General features: G+C 37.5%; 1 protein-coding gene across 1 annotated transcript in view; it reads left to right on the forward strand.

Annotated features, from left to right (window-relative positions):
• The window catches only part of RBFOX1 (RNA binding fox-1 homolog 1), a 1,190,001-nt gene that overhangs the window by 499,686 nt on the left and 673,417 nt on the right, over positions 1-16,898 (forward strand). The window contains exon 4 of the mRNA XM_054391093.1: positions 12,157-12,219. Coding sequence (XP_054247068.1) covers positions 12,157-12,219 — 63 coding nt within the window. The remainder of the gene's footprint in view (positions 1-12,156; positions 12,220-16,898) is intronic.

The raw sequence follows: 16,898 nt of genomic DNA on the forward strand, positions 1-16,898 counted from the left end.
TAAAGTTGAGAAATATTAAAGCAAACTGTATTATAAGAAGTGGTTTTTGACTTCTGTTCTCAGAACAACACTAAAGCAGAAGGTTGCTCACCTGTCTGATGATGTCTGGGCTTTAGCCATGTATTCCCCAAGACCACAGAATGCTAATACTGATTCTTGGCTACAAAATCTTGGAAATCCCCTTATCTCTCCCAATTTGTTAGTAGAAGCTCTTTCTTCTGACACCTACTGAATGCTGGAGAGGAAGAGTAATCCCAAAGTGCTATTTTACTACCGGTTTAGGGTTGTCTCTACCTGGATTGAGGAAAAAACTTTGTACTGTGTGGCTATTCTGAGGTTTTATTAGCCAGTTTCTTAGTGTGAAATTGATTTGTTTAGGAAGAAATATAAATCATCTGAGGTGAAAGAAAATTGATTTTTTACACCGCCTTTCACTTGTTGTACTGTTGTAGTATTAGCTTCATTAGACTCTCAGAATGTTTATAGGTATTATAAAATGTTTAAAACTTGATATACCAAGGTACTTGCATGGGTTTCAGGCACTAGAGAATTCTATTGCGATTATGTTGTCATCAGGCTGGCATCTGGCATGCTGGTAAGGAAATGTTTGCTTTATTCTTATTTGAGCCCTAAGGAGAGCTGTGCTGACACTGATGAAGAACTGATACACCTAGTGAGAAACTCCACTTGAAACAATGCTGTAACATTAAAGGTAAAATTTATATAAAGAGCATTTTCACAAATAAACTGGAAGTCACAAAAAGTGTTCAGAATCATACAAGAACTGATAAACACTCTAATTGAATGGGCATTTAGATACTGTGTTCAAGCAAAGTTGCCTGCCACTGCAGAAAATCCCCAAGATTTCTCCTTGGCAGGGCATGTGTCATTATGCAAACTATTCCCACAGCATACATGCTAACTTGGCAAGATACTTTGCCGTGAAATAAAAGGACAACCTTCATCAGACAAATCCCAAGACTTACTCTCCAGACCATTTTAAGGTATATGTTTTAAAATGTAACCCCTCTCCTACGTAGTCCATAGCTTTCTAGTTTACTCTTTTTTTCCTCAGAGGCTATCTAGGTGGCATTGTTGATGCCATCCCACAGTCATTTTAGCAATGATTTTCACTGTAGCCTTTGGATTTTGTAGCTATTTCTAGTATCTAATAGCTATTAAACCAGAGTTTCTTGTTGAAATATGTCTGAGAGAATTCGTAAAAGAGTATTGCAGATAGTTCTTTGAATTTTTGCCTTTGGCTTTCTTCATGGAGAATTTTTATCAAATTGAAATGTTTTATTTTCAGTTTATTTAGCAGTGTAATGTCAGGTGATCTTACTCTTACCAGCCATGTTCTACTTTCATGGTGGTTTATTACACAAGAGGTGTATTTTTTTGTTGCATTGGAAGTACTTGTTGAGTGAAATCTGCCTCAGTGAGAATGATGGTAAAAGATACTTTGAAAGATCAAGGTGCCTTTTTTTTTCTAAGAACAGGTAGTGAACTTACATTTAGATTATGAATTAGAGATACCTAAATTTAATCTCAGAGAAATCAGTGTTACTGATTTCTGGAACAGAGATCCTGTCTAACTTACTGTTTCTCATTCTGCTGAAAAATTTTGTCTCCATTACTTCAGGCTGTTTGCAGGGTGCTGCTGCCACACCTTTCTTTACAGGGCTGATAAATATGGCAGATTTAGAACGTGCAACTAAATGCTGTTTCTATAGAACAGCATTTCTCTAAGCAGTTATAACTGAGACTCAGAAACATCTCCCAACATAGCTAGATTTTAAAAACTCCTGTATTGTTTGAAAAATAGAGGATTTCAGAATAAGCTGTCACTAATACCCTGCACCGAAACTTTCCAAGTTTCAGTTTTCGGTTCTTCCAGTTTTCTCCCCTCCAATTCCAGACACACCGGGACCACAGGTGTTGCTCCCCCAATGCTCAGCAGAAGCCCATGCAGATTTCTTTTGACAGATGCGAACCAATTCCTGATTTTTTTTTTCCTGTCATGCTTCTTATACAAAAGAAATTTTGTAAAATAAGATGAAGGTATATGAAAATGTATTTCAAAGTTACCAGTCTTACGTATACAACATTTACCTTGAGTGTTGCAGAAGTGACTGGTTTGTCAGCATTGTGTAATAGGATTTTTTTCCCTTTCTTTTCCACTGCTATGTTTGTAGTGAAGTTGTATTTGAGACAGCTAGTTCTGTGTAAATTATCTCCTCTATCAGTATGGTAGGGGAGTAGTTCCAAAATGAGTTTTCAATCGTTCCACACCTGTACCAACAGTTAATGCTGCTAATGTTCACTGGTAGCCTGCCAGTGTGTGAGAAACAGATGCCCTCTAATTAATAGTCAAAGCTGATACCCTTCATGAATGGCAGTGATTGAGGGAAAGTGATGTAAACAAGTTAATTTTCTCTCAGTTTTCAGAAGTTCTACTTTTTTTTTTTTTCTTTCCCCACCCCCCACCCCCCCAGTCTTGTTTCCACCCCTGTTTATCTGAAGTGTTATCCTTAGGAGTCTGGAGTGCAGACATACAAAACTTTTAGCACCTGAGTATGCTATGCTGCAGTCAACAGAAATGAGGTTCATTTGAAGAACACAAGCTAACATGGTAATTCTTCATGTTTCTACCCAAAGATCTTTGTTCACTTCAAGAAGTAGTTTTTTTTAAAAACTCTTCTCTAATAGCAAATAAGAAAATCTAACATTGGTTTTTCTTCAGTATTGCTTGTTTTCATTTCAGAGTCTTGTAATCTTAATATCTGACTTCTAATCACTTGGGTACTGGCCTTCTGAACTCCTGCTTGAAAAATGAAAGCATATTTTAGTTGTTTTCCTATCATTTTGTAAGCCTTTATTCACCTCTGACACTTGTTAGTGGAGCATTACTATTTTTTTTATGCTTGAGTAATAGCACATCATCTCTGCTTTGCTTCAGCGTTGCAGGGAAAATGAGCAAAGATGAAGCATGCTGCTGTCATACCATTAAAAGTGTATTTTGATTCCAGGGAATTACAAGTGGTGCATTCCTTCTGCAATAAAAATGCTGGCTTGATTAAAAAATGTTTCCAACAAAGAAACAGCTAATTACATTGATAGCACATTAAGAGAATAAGTGACTTGAGTAAAGATGCAACAATAAATCAAATAAAGTAATTATAATAATTGAAGCATCTTTGAAAAGTAGGACAACAAGTTGTCTGAGTGTATTATTTATTTACTACCAACTTAATATCACAAGAGCAAACAGTAAGACAGGTAAAGTACATCAAAATATTAATTATATGGATTCATGCTATGGCTTATGGTAAGCACTTACTTATGGCTTCTCTTCAAGGGAATTGCTGATAGAAGTTAAAGCATAATATCTTGAATTATTCACAAGAAGCTGAATTATGATGGGTAGATCTAAGTGATACCCAGAAGAGCTTTGATATTCAAATAGGACAAAGACAGCACAAAGACTTTTTATCAATTCTCTGAAAGTTGTGGGTATCAGATTTGAATCATTCTTTCCTGCACATATTTTTCAAGCTCCAAACTATTGTGCTGTAGTTTTGAAAAAAAGACAATAGTTATATTTTGGATTAGTAGGCTGGATCTTTATCTTGTTTTAAAATTAAAATTAAAAAAATTTAGAAATCTGAAAGAATTTCCAAAATGTCACAAGATTTAAAGGGAAGGTAAGATTTAACAAAAACAACCAACCAATCAAAAAAAAAAAAAAAACACAAAAAATCTGAATGTAAATATTGCCATCATTCCTTCATCCAACAGGAACCAGAATCTGATGCTTTTATGTCATCGGTTACAGTACCAAGGAGTTGAGCCATTTTTAATTGGACTTGGTAAAATTCTATTGGTGCTAGCAGTTATCTCATAGTTCTTTCTTACTCCATTTGTAACCCCTATAAAAAGTGGAGACACTATACTGCATGCAGGCCAAATTTGGATATTCCACAGAAGGTTTGGTGACACAGGCTGTGATTTGCTGCTTTTAGCCAGCATGATGGCTATTTTGTATCAATTCTTGTTAGCATAATTTTTGTGTTGTAAATTAGATAATAATTTAACCATTGGAGTTGGTGAATACTGTAGGGCGCTTGGTGAGTCACCTGGAAGCTGTGACAGGTACCCAGCAGACAGCAGCCCCTGATCTGGTCACTTCCATGGCTGTGCCGCCCTGTTCCCACAGGAGGGGGTCAGGGTCAGTAGCTGAAGCAAGTGCATATTCCCAGCGCCACTGGATTGATTGTTCTTAGGTCCAGAAACCAAAGAACAGCAGAGCAGCGTTTGAGGAGGATAAATTAGTTATGAGAAGATTCTGTCATCTAAAAGTTATTGATACTGGGCAGTGCATTAAACCAATGAGTTGTGGCAGTAATGATTGTTCTGATAGTTGTGTTGAAGCAGCCTTGGAGGGCAGTTTGGAGACGCATGCATTTTTAGAATTGTTTTAATGACTTCATCCTCAACATGAGCTCACATTAGAGCACTTTTCTATCTGTACTACCTAAGGACAACTGCTAATCTGTTTTTTGGCTTTGGAGATGACCTCTTTTCATAGGCTAAAGCAAGAAATTAGTGGAGAAGAGAATTTCTATTTTTCTTATGGGAGTCGAGAAGCTGTTGCTTCAGTTATGTATTTATTTTGAGAAGTGAAACTCCTGAGAAATGTAGCTTTAGCCAAAGAGAAAATAACAATGTAGAGTAGTTTGTACTGTAATAATCATATTTGAGATTCAGACTGCATCCTTACCCCTTCTCCATAATGAAAATAGTTACATTTTCATTATGACAGCATATTGTACAAACCAAATTGTGCTGTACTGTGATCGTTTGTAACTTGTGTCCAACAAACCCTCTGCTCCTTAGCTACGTGGGCAGGTGGATGAAGTCAGGCAGTTCCAGGCAGGTAGAGCAGTAGGCTGTAGATGCCTGTTGCCAGGCTGGAGCTCAGGCATGCATCCCTGTCCTTATGACACAAAAAATATAATTTGGCTTCTTGTAGTGCTGGCTGGCTTTATGTATAGGGATGTAAATGAAACAAAGAGGTGGGATTAAATGTGTGCATTCGGGATTGTTTTGAAAGGCAGTTCTCTAGGAAAAGGTGCAAACGTGCAGGGAAAAGGCTGAAGTGTTAATAATGGGAGTTGCGTAAGGTTGCAGCATGAAGAATCTTTGCACGAAGTGAGACGTGTCATTTTCAAAGGTAATATGGGGAGTAGAAAAAGAAATGGAATAATTTAAATATGAAAGGCAATGAAATGGAATGAATCAAAGTATGACTAACAAGGTGATTTAGTGAGATGTAGTTGAGCTGGATGCAATGTGATTTTAAAGGGGTAGATTCAGTAATAGAAATGTAGGTGTTCAAAGCAAAAAATGAAGCAAAACGTTCTAAGTGGGGGTATTGTTTAGTAACGATATTTTCAGGGTAAAAACTATTAGTCATTTAATTATAATTTCATTAATTTTAAACTTCCTCGTACATACATAAATATTTACATTAAAAAACCCTCAAAAACAAAACAAAAGGAACAAGTTGCCAGGTTGTTGTAATGCAAAATAAGCAGTGAAAGGGAAAAATGAATAGACCATGGCTTCACAGTGTCACCGTAAAATAAACAGTTAATATTTTGCTGTGAACTAAGCAATGTTGGATAAAAGAGAGGAGCAAGATTGAGAGATAAAAAATATAAATACCACCTAGAAACCTGTTCTGTATGATGGGCAGAAAATTAATACAGTCTGTGGCTTTGGAAAGGCTCTTAGCAGTTGCTATGTGTTGGTGACCTAGTGTTGGTCCAGTGTTAGGGTAATACGTACTGAGGTTTTAGATCCATTCCAGTGATTGTAGCTTTCACAGCTGATGGGCTAAATACATGCCACGAATGGTCTGAAGTTTGGGCAAAATCTTCACTGGTTTAAAGTAGTGGATTTCTGTTTCAAAGGTTTTGGCCCTTCAAAAATGAAATGTTTACCTTATTTGATGTACTGCTGCATCTGATTGTGTCTGCAGCCTTTGCCTTGCTATTCTATCTACACTGTAATGTGTATGTTTTTACCCATATCGAAATATCAAATAAAGTTTTGCTTTCTTATCCCATTTTTTCACTATGAAGTACTGTTGTTTATTAAAAAAAAATTAGCTTGATTCCTTTTCCAATTTAAAAAAAAAACGTTCAGAATGAGCTCTGCACTGAGAATTTGTATGCTGAGCCTGTCAGGCTGTGAATCTTTATTATTACTGAGCTTTATCCTTGGGTACATAGCTTGCAATTCAGCTTGAATATTAAGTGTCAGGCTCAAATGCACTGGTGAGAGATTTGCAGTAGCCAGCAGGTCTCTGCTCCAACCTTAGAAGCCTTTGACCTCTCTCTTCATTGATAAGTGGTCTTATTTCACATGTGTCAGCTTACTGGTGTGAATCTCCTGATGCTGTGAGTGATGGAGAAAGTACCGGTACCTGCAGTTTGTGATTTCCCTAGTAGGCTAGGAAAGGTTACAGCTGAAGAGAAATATGTGTGGAACTGGTCATTCAGAAATGTGGAGAAAAACGTGTGATGCTTACAAATCCACTTCTTTTCTACTTGGATGTAGCATGCTTAGTACGGTTGTTCAGTTTGGGTTTTTGTTTTAACTACAAAGTTGGGGGGTGGGGTGGTGTTTTGTTTAGGACAAGTTGGTCCTGCTAAGATTTGCTCACGTTGCCTGGGCTGTAGGTCATCAGTTTTACTGGTGCTTTTTCCTACTGTGAAAATCACAACTTGATTAGCACAGGCAGAAATGTTTTATAGGGTGTGTTTCTTGTGGGGGAAAATCTGCTGTTTTTCCTTGGCGCAGCTATGCTTACTACTTGATTATTTTCTGAACAGAGGTGAGTGTTTGAACTACGGTGTGGTTCTCTATACAATGACTTTACCTTTTGCGATCGTGTTACACTCAGTTGGAAAGAACAACATAGTTCTTTCCAAAACCCAAACTTCTCCTGTTTGATGTAAAATAAACCCTTGTTTCTTTAAAGTCAGCTGTGGTCCTTACACCTGGCATGAGTAAATCTACAAGCATGGAAGATTTATTTTGCTATTTGCCTTTTTTTTTCCTGAAGACTGGTGACTGTCAGTTAACCCATCCCACCCCATCTCCATCCAGTGTGCCAAAGGATGCTTGAGTTTTCCATGGTGTCAATCATTTATATGGATCAGAAAATCTGGAGAGGCTACCCAAATTACATTATTTTTTCTTTTTTCCTTTCTACACCAAGAACATGCTTCAGTCAGTGCAATGTGCTGTACCCTCTACTACAGTTCTTCTGTTGGAACTCATAACTACTGCGTGGTGCTGCATTGCTCAGTGTGTCACATTTTCCTAGTCATGGTAATAGATGTAGCCCAGAGATGAGCTGTTTCTGTAAGAATAATCATGTCATAAATCACAGAACTTCCATCTTAATTTTTTTTTTCCTTTTGGTAACTTTGTTTTCCCTTGTTCTGATTATTTACGTTAGATGGTATTTAGGTTAAAGAATGTCAACATTTTCATTAAAAAAATGGGCAAATATTATTTTTTTTTCTCTGCATCTGAAATTTCTTTACAACTGCATTGCTTATATAGGTATGATTCATTTCTTGACCTATGGTAGACGAGAGAACTATTAGTTTAAAATGCAAAATGAAAGCACAATCTTCTTGCTTCCTTTTTTAAAGAAAAAAGCCATGTGTTTTTTTTTTAGCTTTGCCAGTATCAGAGCATTCAGTGTTGAAAGCTCACCACTGTAATTGATAGAAGGTTTTCTCTAGAGCTGCAGTTTATAACAGTTAAACCTTTTTTTAATGGCTTGGCTTCTTTTCTTCATCTCCTTTGAATGCCTTGTTCACTGGTGTCTGCCATAAATGACCTTGAATGTGTGGGTGTGATTAGACATGTGATCCAGCTTGTTCAACTTCATGGGAGGGTTCTACCTGCTCAAGAGCTTTGGTTGAACAGTCTCTAGTGCAGAAGAATGAGGAGAAACTGAAAAATACTGAAGAAAAGGTCTAAAGCTGTTATTTGTTAGGAGTAGATTTGATGACGGGAGTAACACAAACTTGGCCTCTGGGATTCTTATACTTCCAGCCCTGAGTGGGGAGCTGGGTTTGCCAGGGTGGTAGGCTCATGTGTTTTTTGGTAAGCTGTCTTTGCAGCCAGTTTGGAAAGATTCTCTTTTAAGGGACCTTTAAAAAGCTGTTCAAGAACTTTAGATGATTAAACCAGCCTAAATATAAAGTAGAAGATTGGTTTGTTGGGGGTTGGTTGGTTGGGGTCTTTTTGCTTTTTGGGGTTTGTTTTGTTTTTGAGTGGGGTTAGGTTTGTTTTCTTTCTGGAACTGCTTTTGAAAATATTTTTGAGTAATCCAATTTTTATTCCTTTTTTCAGGATGTGCAACTTTCTTCATTAATCTTAAATAATTTTCCGATGAAGTTTATTTTTGTTCTTCTTGCATAGGCAGTTGATTTTACCTCTGTGTGTTTTTTACATCAGGAACAGATAAACCCATGGCTGTATGTTTGCTGTAGCAGTCTTACGTTACCAAGAGTGCCTTTAGATAGCCCAGGGAGGTGGCTGGGGCCCCATCCCTGGAGATACTCAAAGTGAGGCTTGGCAGGGCAGCCTGATCTGGTTGACGATGCCCCTGCTTACTGCAGACGGGGTTGGACTAGATGACCTTTGGAGGTCCCTTCCAACCCAGACCATTCGATGATTCTATAAACATAATTCTCATCATTCTGTTTTTACTGCACCTATCTCTCTCCATTGTCTGTCAACACCAACCAACCAAACCCCAAAAAATCCCCTCCCATGCACCCACCTAACCAAAAAAATCCCAAACCCCAGCCACCCAACAAAAAAGCAGAATAAAAACACACACACAAAAAATCCCCAAACAAAACAAACCAAACAACATGTAGAGGATCTTTGATATTACTGCCAGTATTAGAGATATTTGTGTTATTTTTCCCCTTTTTGATCTATGACTTCTGGAAGACTGATGTGTGCAGTAATGCAATACATGTAATGTGTGCAGTAATGCAATACATGTAATGTGTGCAGTAATGCAATACATGTAATGTGTGCAGTAATGCAATACATGTAATGTGTGCAGTAATGCAATACATGTAATGTGTGCAGTAATGCAATACATGTAATGTGTGCAGTAATGCAATACATGTAATGTGTGCAGTAATGCAATACATGTAATGTGTGCAGTAATGCAATACATGTAATGACACTGCTCATGCTTTTGGGCAGTTTCATCAGGGTTATTGTGGGAGAAGTTACACATTTTGCTATTGTTTGTAGTAGCATGAAATGGGAGTAAGAAGTGTTCCAAAAAAGCAACAGAAATTATGTTAGGCCATGATAAAACCTGTGGTGATTCTAATGAAGAAATATTTTGACAGCAATTAGTGGTATTTGTAATTACAGCAGTAGTGCTACACTCATGTGAGGAGGGGCTTGGTAGTCTGGCAAAGTGCAGACAGTTTGATGGCTTCTCTCAAAAACTTGAAGGTGCTGAAGACTTTACTCATCAGCCAAGCATGCATACAGTCACAGTAATGGATGGAAGGTGTTTTTTATGCATAGCACTGTAAAAGCATAAGTTGACTAAGTTGTGGAGCAACAGTTCATTGGGACAGAGAGAAGATGGAGACAAGGTGACAATGTAGGTCTAAAACTCACACAGTAAACAAGAAAAAAAGATAGACTTGGAGAGAAGATGCTTTGTAGGTCTAGGAGTCAGCCCAGGAGACAGGTTATCCATTACCCATGTCTGAGGCTGGAAATGGGTAAGCCCAATGTATTGTTTAGCTGGGGGATAGAACCTGAGAATTTTTTTTTTTTTGTCATTGTTATAATAAACCCTGTTCTGTCAAACATTCATTAAAACAGTCACATTCCAAAAAGATACTAATAAGGTGATGCTCAAGAATTCTGATTATAGTTGATGATAAAAAAGGTGCAGCTAGAAATACTCAGTAAATGGTTTCAGTCTACCTCTTCTAAGGCTAATCAGTGCCATGAGATTCTCTGTCGAGTGTGCTAGCGGAAATTTCAAATCTAGTTTATCATATTCCAGTTGCATTTCTTTTCTCCATTCCTCTTTTTTTTTTTTTTTTTTTTTAACCTGATGTTCTGAGGATTGCCTTTTAGTGCCTACGAACATTTCCTTTTGACAGACAGTGCAAATTAAAAGATATGGCTAGGCAAAGGAAACTGGAACCCAAATATGCCCCCTGGGTTTTCATTTACAGTTAGAAGCTACAGACACAATTACTGCTGACAGAAATTCAGAAGCCAGTGGCAGAGTGCATGTGGCAGCAGACCCATGCCAGGCAGTAATTGGGAAGATTATTTTTAATCAGAGCATATCCTACAGCCCAAACATTAGAAATCTCTTGTAAGTCTGACAGGAAATTAAACTGAGACCAAACAAAAAAGGCTCAAAATAGAAGTAATATGGTTAGGAGTCTAATGATGGCAAAACTCACTGCTGTTGTGTTTGGCTGTTATCTAAAGGGAATGACTTTTAACTTGCAGCAACAGATATCATTGTTTAATTGCATTTTTAGAACAGAATTAGAATAAAAAATATCAGATTAGATACATAGGCTTTCGATAAAGGTGTGAAGCAGTAAGTGTTAAGCCAGACTTAGTAATGGATTAGTAGTAATTTTTATTATTGCTTTGGAGTTTTTATTTTCTTGTTTTGTTTGTTTGTTTTTCATATAATGCTTAAGGGAACTGCTTCTATGCAAAAATCACACAATGGCTGGGATATACTCTTGGGATGCCAAGGTGTGGTAACTGTTTATGAAGCCTGACTGGCCTGGGGCTGTCTTTGTCAGTGACCCTGCAGGATAACCTCTGCTTATTAGGGTTGCCAGAGCTGACTGCCCTGAGGGAGAAGAGACCAGGGTATTCTCAGTACTTGTCTATGCACCTGAAGCCTTCACCTGAAAACACAACTTTCCCATTTTTAAAGTGAGTCTTAAAAAAAAAAGTCTTTGCCTGACTTTTACATGCATGCTTAGCAGGACTTCTATTTGGCTCAACTTTTCCTTTTCTCAGAAAAAACAGACTGCTTTTTGGTTAGTGGAAATGTGGCATGCTCAGATTATCTGCAGATTATATGCATGTAGAGGTTTTCGTGTGAGCTGCCTTTTCCATAGTGTTTTGATCTGTATATGGTTTATGTCATTTCACAAACAAAAAAACTTGTGTCTTCATCTCAGAAATTTATTAATGTGGGGCTTTTTGCTGGTAAGACAGTTGCAGATACTGCTAGGAGATTCAGTTGTGGAGTTGGATCTTACTTTGATAGATATTGTCCTAATAATGATCCCTGTTTGACTACCTCTTGCACACAGAAGTGAAAAATGCATGTAGGGAGAATCTGTTGTGAAAAACAGAGCTGAGCTTGCTGGAACTTCTAAAATTGAATGAATAGTTCCATAAAATATTACATGTTACCAGCTGTTAATCAGTAAGGAAAAGTGTCATGAAATAGAATGTTTACCTGTTGTAATTGCCAACTATGGGCATATATAATGTATTTTAGATTGCCCCTTTTGTTGTTTTGGGGTTTTTTTCATCTTTTTGCTTTTGCAAAATTGCTCAAAGTTTTCAGTTGAAAAATACACAGAAAGTAAATCATAGTTGTGTGTTGCTGTTGAAACAGCAAACTGTACTGGGAAAACTTTGAATATGGCATAGTAGTGACATATCTGTTTTAGTAGTTAAGCTCATAATGCAAACATAGGGCTTAGGCTTCAAGTAAATTGCAAACTGCCTGGAAATTTTGACTGTCCATGAAATGATTACTAAATAAATAATAAAATCTTTGTTGGTATTTGTGAATCAATAAGCAGATTTTGCTGTTTGGCTTTGTACTGCAATAAAAATGGCGTTAAGACCCAATAACATATGCAACCCTTCTTTTGAAAGCCCAAATACTGCATTGTCAATGTGGTGGTTTGTTACAATACTTTGAATTCTTAAAGCCTACCTTTAGCCTTCTGTGGATGCAGGGCACAGATATGATCTCCTCTGAATCTTGTCATTTACAGTACAAATGTATTTTTCTTTTCTTAGGAAACTACACAGAAGCCCCATGCAAGTGGTACCTACTGTTTTCACGACCAGAGCCTTCCCTCAGTAAGTGCATCGATTGTTGTTGTTTGTTTTACTTTCCTTTAGAATTTGACTGAAATCTCTGTTGTGATGCCATAACAAATACAGAAATAGTTTGGACGTCACAACTTTCCATGCTGATGCTGGATTGCAAGACTCAGACCATAAGTACAAGATGTGATATGTTTTAGTCTTCCGTGAACAGTAACTAGCTAGTGACATGCTTAGAAAAGAATCTTCTCCTTTTCTGGCCGTGACTTCAAATTATTTTCTCTTGCATAACCCTTTTAAATGTTAGGGCTGTGTCATTGCTGTATTTGTTTTAGCTTTGACTGAATCCATCAGAAAGAAATTACTTTGTATATGCATTAGTCACGGAGACTTTTTTCCCCCTAGTACACCTCTGGATATTTTGATCCTTCTTCGTTTTTTAAATGAACCCATGATGCCCAGATAGGGAATAACATTAAGCAAGCTCCAAAGGTTGTAGGACATGAGGACAAGTATTTGTGGTGATTCATTTTTCACTTTTTTTTCCTTCTTGAGAAGAGACTTTCACATCCAAACTATTTGTTGCTCTTTCATACTTGGAATACATTTTTTGTTGTGAAGTTTTTTGTTTTAACACATACTTCACTAAGATATTGATTAAGCCCCTTTTAATCAGGATATAACTTTCTATGTAATAAATATATGGAAGCATCAGAAGGAGTGAAGTGGTAGGTGTGTATTTGGTAGTTCTCCCAACAATTTTTAATAATCCTCTGCCTAAAGTAAACAACAGTGCTCTAACATTTTGCATTGGGCAGTAAGCATGGCTTGTTCCATATGGGGCTGACTGAATGTGTTTTATATACATTTGTAAATATACTTTGTTCTGAGTGTAGAAAGTGAAGAAGTTGCACATAGATATTGACAAAACAATGGACTAGGTTCACCTTTTTCTTTCAACATATTAATATTAGCAGTTGAGTTGTGTCCCTACACACAAAGTTAGCGTCATTTGAAAAAAATGAGACATGCAGTCCTTGATAGAAATAAGAGAGTTTTACATTAATTCTCCTAGAATGAACACAATCTTCCTCTTAATGGTTTTGAAAAAAAAAAAAAATTCATTACTTCAAAACGACTACATGGCTTACAGGGTAAAAAACAAGATTGTGTTCCTCTTGAGGACAGATTTAAATCAATTCTGTAGTGCATGCTTCTTGTTTATAGCTGTTCCTCTGTTGCTTAACCCCAGCCGGCAGCTAAGCATCAAACAGCAACTGGGTCGCTCGCCCACTGTGGGATGGGGAGAGAACTGGAGGAGTTAAAATAAGAAAACTCATGGGATGAGATAAAAAAAGTTTAATAGGTAGGGTAAAGCTATGCACACAAGCAAAACAAGGAATTCATTCACCACTCCCCATAGGCAAGCAGGTGTTCAGCCATCCGCAGAAGAGCAGGGCTCCAGCACTTGTAGTGGTTTCTTAGGAAGACAAAGGCCATTGCTCCAAACATCCCCTTTCCTCCTCCTTCCCTCAGCTTTATATGCTGTGCATGACATCCTGTGGTTTGGAATATTCCTTTGGCCAGCTGGCATCAACTGTCCCACTGTGTCTCTTCCTAACTTCTTGTGCACCCCCTGCACACTCACTTGATGGGGTGGTGTGAGAAGCAGAAAAGGCCTTTGACTCTGTGTACGTGCTGCTGAGCTGTAACCAGAACATCCCTGTTAGCAATGCTGGTTCCAGCACAAATCCAAACCCAGCCTCATACTAGCTGCTGTGAAGAAAATTAACTCTACCCCAGCCAGAACCAGCACAGTTGTGGACAGTATTTTTTAGCACAGAATAACGTTACAGCTCTCAGCAGAATTTGATGCAATTCACAGCTGCTGTTGGAAAGATTCGGGTAAAGGTTGCAAGAATGAGGTGAAGGTTTCTAACCCATGAGAGACAGTGGTCCCTGACATAATGGCTGGCATGTTTTTAGGAAGCTTACGTGGATTTGATTGTGAATATGGTGCTTCAGTGTCTATAAACGTAGTTGAATGAAAATATATTAATCTTCCTTCAACAAGCTAAAGCAGAGATTTGGGATATATGACAAGGAAGAATTTGGAATTTGGGGAAGGTTTAATGCTGCCAAATCTCAATATGCATAATTGGTTTTATTTTTTTCCCTTGTGATTGTAACCTAACCAGCTCAATGAATATCAATCAACTCCTAGGGCCAAGAGGTCATTTTTTTTACCAGGCTCAGACTGAAGTCCAGCATGTTGCCTGGTAACAGCTGATGTAGATGAGTTGGCTCTTAAGTACACCATATGGCTGGGCGTTATGCCCTATTCACCCGTGACATGGTGTACACATGTACTACATTACTGATTATAAAATGGTTTGTCCCATTCCCTTATTTAGAAAAAGCATTTAAAAATAGCAATAGCAATCCAACACAGATGTATTAAGCCTATGGAATTTTACACATTGAAGCAAATATCTGTCACAAGCATCAAAAACCTTATATACTAATCACAGTAAATTTTGTGTTCAGTGTGCTTCAGTATAATTTCTAACTGGTTATTTTTTCTGTTTCATTTTGGTAGATAAATATGTTAAGGTAACTATAGTTTTAACAGTTAAATAACATAAAATTCCTGGATTTTCAAATTCAGTTTTGTAGCCTGTGGATTTATTTGGCATGTGACCTTCTGTTAATTGTGCAATAATGTCTACAGTAGTCAACCAAAGCTGCAGTGCATAGAGCAAACCAGTAAACAAAGCAATAAAAGACAGTTTCAGAGAGCAACTACTAAAAATAAACATGACAGGCAAAGGAGAGAAAACTGATCCAAATGTGTGATGGGAAGTCAGGCACAAAGAGTTGACTGGCATGTCTGTGGCAGAAATGGATGTAAAACCTAGATCGGCATAGTCCTTGCCCATTCCCTTATCTGGAGTAGTTTTCCCCCTTTTATTGTCACAAACTGGAATTCATTAGGGTGGCAATACTGCAAACATGAGTGCTAGGCAATAACTTGAGCCAAGCTTTGGCTGTTGCATGCTGGTCAAACTTGAAAGACAAGAAACAGGTTTGATCTTATGTGTAATGACAATGATCTGCACAAGTCAGTGGGAAGATCATTGACTGGTTCCCAGTTCAGAAGGCTGGACAGTTAGCAGTGGTTCTGTTACATTTCTCTGTTTAGCTTGTTTGGAAAAACGGATTATTGTGCTTAGCTCTGTCCTACACAACTCCCTTGCCTAAAGCTGTAATTCTTTGGCAAAGAATTTATCGTATTTTGGCATTCCACCTAAATTCTCTGAAAGCAGTTCAGAAAAAAAAAAATAGAAGAAAGCTGTTATCTTTTCTATGTTATGCAAGAAGTTCAAACAATTGCTTTGTGTCAGAAAAGTTCCATATACCTGCCCATTCTGGTTGGGGTGGGTTTTTTTGTTGTTGTTCGGGTTTGTTTTTTGTGTGGTTTTTTAAAATGTTCGTATTGTATATAGTTTTTGCACAGCTGGATATATACTGTAGTTAAGTGATCTTGTTTTGTTACTAACACCTTTCCATGGCTAGGTTGGCTGTAAAGGATGGGACAGTGGTGTGACTCTAAGTTAATTTGACAGTTGCATCCTTGGGAAGACGTGCCATGATTATCCACATTTTAAACCCCAGTGGATGTAAATGCATGGATGAGAACGTGCTGTTGGTCTCAAAACAATCTTATCTTCACTTCTCCTATGGTCTGTCCATGGCACAAACCCAGTGGCTGTGGTGGCCTATAAAGCTATTGATATGAAGGCATTTAAGCCCCTTTTCTCTTATTTTAGAGCTGTGTTTTCCTTTGAATTGTAAACATGTTGAAATAAGTAACAGGAAAATAGATATTATTGTGTTGAAAATATTTTATTATGGAGGATGCCAAGTCTTTTCTCCCCCTGCTCATGAAACACATATTTTAAAATTGTTAGTACAATAAATCTATTTTCCAAAAACAACATGGCATGCCACAGAGGAGTCTGAGAAGTTCAGTGTTGTCCAGGGATTTCTACCTGAGAGGCATGAACAAAGTCATTGTGAAAAAGATCTATTACAAAATATCATATTCCTATTAGAAATAAACCAGAATTATAACCTTTTTCTAATACATATAAAGGAAAAAAAGACTTTAATGATCATATTCTTATTTATTCATGTCGTGGTATTCTGATGTAGTGTGAATGACAGTATTAGTCTGGAGAGTTGAATATTTTCAAAATTGCAGCACTTTGAATTACTGATATCTGTGAATTACAATAAAATAGGGTTGAAGAGTGGTATTTAGATCACATAAATGAGGCAGTAAGTTCAGCTCCATTACCTCATTTTCGCTAGGACGGGGAACGCTTTAGTTGTTAGTATCTGCTCCACTGTCCCATTATTCATTGTTGTTTCGTGGTGTCTTTAAATACCTTCAACAGTTACTGCAGGAATTCAGTAAGGACTAGAAGCAGCGAGGCATTTACACACTCCTAATGACACGCAGGAGCATGCTCTCATGGGTGTCTGTCTTTCAGAAAAAGCTTAACTAAGATGGCTAAGCGTGACCTGTGCTTGATTTTTCTTCTAGCACTGGTGCAAGGTAATTCAGCTTTAGGTGGCTGATTTGTAATAACGCTTTTCCATTACGTAGACATGTTTAGTTAGATATACTCTTTAACTCTTTCCTGCGT

The sequence above is a fragment of the Indicator indicator genome, chromosome 22 (assembly GCF_027791375.1).
Source record: "Indicator indicator isolate 239-I01 chromosome 22, UM_Iind_1.1, whole genome shotgun sequence".
NCBI classification, from domain to species: Eukaryota; Metazoa; Chordata; class Aves; order Piciformes; family Indicatoridae; genus Indicator; species Indicator indicator.